Source organism: Penaeus japonicus, unplaced genomic scaffold, assembly GCF_977035675.1.
Source record: "Penaeus japonicus unplaced genomic scaffold, GWHDUDI00000001_assembly GWHDUDI00000015, whole genome shotgun sequence".
Lineage (NCBI taxonomy): Eukaryota > Metazoa > Arthropoda > Malacostraca > Decapoda > Penaeidae > Penaeus > Penaeus japonicus.
In genome coordinates this window covers 30,228,336-30,233,335 of record NW_028234417.1, presented here as the reverse complement: position 1 = coordinate 30,233,335, position 5,000 = coordinate 30,228,336, and the positions used below count along the sequence as shown (strand labels likewise).

At 34.7% G+C, this 5,000-nt stretch overlaps 1 protein-coding gene across 9 annotated transcripts in view; it reads left to right on the top strand.

Moving 5' to 3' along the window:
• LOC122266353 (DENN domain-containing protein 1A) overlaps window positions 1-5,000 on the top strand; it is a 41,794-nt gene that overhangs the window by 15,747 nt on the left and 21,047 nt on the right. For 5 of the 9 annotated variants that reach the window (XM_043036060.2, XM_043036058.2, XM_043036051.2 and 2 more), the window contains exons 9-11: window positions 518-550; window positions 3,928-4,054; window positions 4,812-4,974. In XM_043036060.2, the coding sequence (XP_042891994.2) occupies window positions 518-550; window positions 3,928-4,054; window positions 4,812-4,974 (323 nt within the window). Of the gene's footprint in view, window positions 1-117; window positions 148-517; window positions 551-3,927; window positions 4,055-4,811; window positions 4,975-5,000 lie in introns of all 9 variants that reach the window. The other 4 variants (XM_086544756.1, XM_043036052.2, XM_086544755.1 and 1 more) reach the window with 2 other exon arrangements.

Sequence of the window (5,000 nt, the reverse complement as noted above, 5' to 3'; positions counted from 1 at the left end):
ATTTTAGCTGAGTGTAAATATATTGCAGCAACCAGATATATTTTTGCCTATCAGATTTGAGAGAGTTGTGTAGGTTAGTGCAGTTTGTAATGAAGATCTCTGCTTTGTCTCTTGTAGAGCCCGTTAAGATTGCTGAAAACTAACACAGTGAGTACTGGAATGTTTTCCTAGATACTTATGTGGTTTTAATTTTTATTTTCCTTCACAGATTTTTTTCCCCTTCTTCCACCATTTGTTCGTTTTTTATGTTGGTTTGGTTTTTGTGTTTTTTTAAATGTACTCTTTGTCTTTTGCTATAGCAGCATTTTTTCAATTCTTCTTATTTTTTTTCTGATTTTTTTTTTTTTTTTTGGTGGACTTAATTGGGGCACGAAGGGAGTGACCTCTCTGGGGTTGGGTAAGTGCGACTCAAAGGTCCGAGCACGACACCCAGCTGCCGGCGGGGGCTAAACTTTTGCTTTGTTTTTTTGTTTTTTGGTGCTTGCTTCTTATAATTATGGGATCATATTCTTTGCAGACCAACCCTGCTGTTAAATCTGCTGTTAAGAGCGTAAGTAGTATTGCATTACTAACCCTTTTTTATTTACTTATATTAATATTTAGATTAAATTTAGTGCAACATCCTTTGCTATCTCTATGTTAGTATGCATTTTTCCTTCTTACCTGTTTGCAGGTAATGAATTTTGTATCTATGTTCAGTACTAAATTTCAGTTAAGGAAGAATTGAAGAGAGAATCTATGGTAGTTATAGAGTGAAAGGAGAACCTCTGCTTCTTAATGCAAAGTAATATTACTGAGAGCAAAAGCCTCTACTAACATCTTGTCAGGTGATAACAGTGGAGTCCTCTGTAGAACCTTTCATTACTAACATCTTTGTCTGCTGATAATAGCCTTCAGAGTTAGCCTAAGGACCCCCCCCCCTCCCCTTTTTTCCTTCTTCTTTTGGTCTTTCTTTTATTGTTTCTGTCACTAGCTTTGGTACTGTCATCCATCTCATCATGTATGTGTCCCTTGAAACTTTAATGTATTGAGACGTTGATATCCAACAGTAACTTCTCACTCTCTTTGTGTCTCCTTCATCTCGCTCCTCTTACTTATGTTTAGTTTTTCATCTTATTTGCATTGATATTCTTTGTTTTTATTTTTTTCTCCTTTATCTTTAACTTCCTTATCTTAGGGAAGGGGTGGGGGTACAGGGAAGAAAAACAACAGGGCATTTATCGAATGTTTTTATTTATTTATTTATTTTATTGTGAAGTTGACTTTATCTTAGTTTTTGAGATCCCTAGAATAATATGCATTAAAGATTCTTATTCCTTGAGTATTACTGTACATGTAGTTTTTAAATCCTATTATGACATTTAAATTTTCTTTCTCTATTATTCATTTTTTTCATTTTGGGATGTATATTATGAGATTTTCAATTGTTTATATTTGGTTTTCTTTTCATGTTTATGCTGCTTTATGTTGACTCATTTTCACTTGTGTGTGTGTGTGTTTTGTGTAAACCTTTCATTGTTCATGTTTTGCTTTTTTTCACTTATTACTGAATTATTTTTGTTTTAATTTTTAATTTGAATTTACACTTACTGTCAATTTGATGTTTTATCCACTATTGACATTTTGAGTATCATTGGTCCTTAGTTTGATCTTTGCTTCCTGTAATTACTAGTATGTCATGTATATAACATATATGATTTTTTTTAATGCAGAAATGAGGAATGGAAAAGTCCGTAAAGCAAATGATGAACTTGTTATTCAGAAAGCAACAGTTTGTTGATAATGATTTTTAAATATTCTGAAACCAGACAAATCACATCTTTAAACTTGAATTGGCAGTCTAGCCAATCCAACTTGAGGAATCCAACTTTAATTTTTAAAGATCTAATTGTCATTCATTCTTTTTGCATATTTTACCCACACTTTTATGTCTTTATGGAAAAAATGAATTTAATTTAGTCATCATATACTTTAACTAATTTTGTTCTTTAGTCATGTACCATCCATTATAGTTTTGTTTTAATATATGGCTCTACATGTGCTTAGCCATAGCTGCTAGTCCTACCTCACCCCAACTGTTTACCCCATTCCTTTTTTTTGTGAAGAAAAAGTGTTTATATTTTCACTACTGTCATTGTTGTTATTTACGTTATTATTATATCATAACCATAGTGCATATTTTTTCTGTAAATTCAAGGCATATGGTGATCAGGTGAGGTTATGTAAGCCTGGTAATTGAATCTTTGGTGACTAAGCACACCATATCATGAAAATTGTATCAGTAACCTCTCCCTTGTCATATAAATAATGTTTAGTCTCTCCCTTTGTACAGATGATTCTCTGAATTGTATTATACTATTTTAAGCATTTTCCCATTTGATTTGTCTTTATATCATCCTTTCCTCTGAATGGTGATTATGTAGCTTGCATGGTGTGATTGTTTTGCATTATTTTGTGTTTCTTATTTGATGTTCTTTGAGTGTTGATAAATGTTATTTTGGTATACTTCATCTATCTTTTCAAGTCAGAATTCCTGGGTTTCAAATTTTTGAACATTGGTTACTCTCAGGGTCCAGTTTGGAAGAAGAGCTAAAAGTTTTTCTTTGTAAATACCTAAATTGGAATTCTCTCTTTCTTGTTTCATGATTTTATTAGCTGCCAATTGAAATGTGCACACACACACACACACACACACACACACACACACACACACACACACACACACACACACACACACACACACACACACACACACACACACACACACACACACACACACACACACACACTCACACTCACACTCACACTCACACCCATATCCACACCCACACACACCCACACACACACACTCACACCCACACACACCAACACACTCTCTCTCTCTCTCTCTCTCTCTCTCTCTCTCTCTCTCTCTCTCTCTCTTCTCTCTCTCTCTCTCTCTCTCTTCTCTCTCTTCTCTCTTCTCTCTCTCTTCTCTCTCTCTCTCTCTCTCTCTCTCTCTCTCTCTCTCTCTCTCTCTCTCTCTCTCTCTCTCTCTCTCTCTCTCTCTCTCTCTCTATCTCTCTCTCTCTCTCTCTCTCTCTCTCTCTTCTCTCTCTTGCTCCTCTCTCTCTCCTCCTCTCTCTCTCTCCCTCTCTCCCTCTCCCTCTCCCTCACTCCCTCTCTCTCTCCCTCTCCCTCTCCCTCTCCCTCTCCCTCTCCCTCTCCCTCTCCCTCTCTGTCACGCTCCCTTTATATATGAATGTATCTCTAATAGGGATGTACTGATGGGTTGCTGTCAGCAGAATTGGCCTATTATTAGAGAATCGGAATTGGTGTCAATTTGACAGATTTACTTCCTATACTACTGATACCTAAAAGAAATTTCTGTCTTATATTTCTCATTGCAAGTTATTTTGTTAAGTAGTGATTAAATGTTTTATGGTGAATAGAAATGAGTTATTGGTAATGCAGAATTATCTAGACTATTGTTTTAGTAATACAAGTAATAGAAATAGAAATACAAGAATGAAGTTATGTTTGATTTTTTAAAACCGAAAGGAAGAAGACTTTCTAAAAATGGCCTATTTTTAAACAATTTAAAAAAATTATCAACACAGTGTGTTTTTTTCCTTATTTTTCATAACCGTCATCACATTTTTTCAAGTGTTTTTGGCCAAAATTTGATGAAAAATTGGAAACAAGTCATAAGACATGGGCAACAATTTTGTAGACTGGTTTCGAATGTACTGTTATTGGTATTGGCCCAATTTAGTAATATTGGTATGAGTCAGAATTTTGGTATTGGTACATCCCTAATGTCTAACTATCTGTTTATCCATCTATCTACCTACATACATATTTATATATTTGTGTGTTTGTGTGTGTTATTATCCTGTGTCCATTTGATAACGATCATGAAATTAAAATGGATCACTATCTCCCAAGGTGGCAAAGGGGGGTAAGCAAGTAAAAGAGAAGAGTCGGCAAACCTACAAGGACCTCCGGGGTAAGATCAAGGATTTCCAGCAGCCCCGAGCCGAAGATGGCAGTTTGTCTCCCACTTGGATAAATGGTGAGGTGTTCGGCAAATTGTTCAGCTCGGAATATTTCTGTGGTTCCATTCAATTTTTTTTTTTTTTTTTTTTTTTTTTACCTTAAAATCTTTCCAAGTTCATAATAATTACATTGTGCTAATATTATTTGTAAGAGTATTCTTTTAGCTTTTATATGAATGATGTTCCACTGAGTTAACACTGTTGCTAATGACAACAGGTTGTTCTTAAGGATTTCATTTATCAGTTTCTACTGCTCAGCTTTGTTTCTATCAGACACTTAGGATTTGGATCAGTTTGTTGAAATCATTAGATATTAATTTGATCCGTACACCACTGGCATAGATGTCATATTACTGGTGTAGAATCTACAAGTGCAGTTAATGTTTATGTCAGCAAAGGGTTGACCATATGACAGATTTTATTAACAATAACAATATACATATTTATATATATACATACATATATTATATTAACAATTTCACTGCTGTATATGATGCAGCTTAGACATGAATCATTAGAAATGAATTGATAACCAAGAAAGAGGTTTGAATTATTTAAGACTTAATGATTCGGTGATAGATGCAGCTATCTCAGGCACTATATAGTTTCCTTGCTGCACTACTAACAAGAAAGGCCAAACAGTCATTCAAGACCCGTAGAATACTTTAGTAAATACATGGATAGATGTGTTGAAGTATTTTTCATGTGTGTATACCTTTATTTTCTATATTTCCAAATCTTATTATTATTATTTTTTTTTTACATGCAATGCAGGTGATTCACCTCAGAAACCCCGGTCTGCTCCATCATCACCTGTTTTAGGGGTGAAAAGAAGGCCACAGACAGTTGGAGGCAATGCGCCCCACTTCTCTGCAAAGGCCACATACAAAAGAGCTTCCCAAATTAATATTAGAGAAGAAACTAGTGTTCATCCTGGGTATGTATATTATAGATGTACGAATT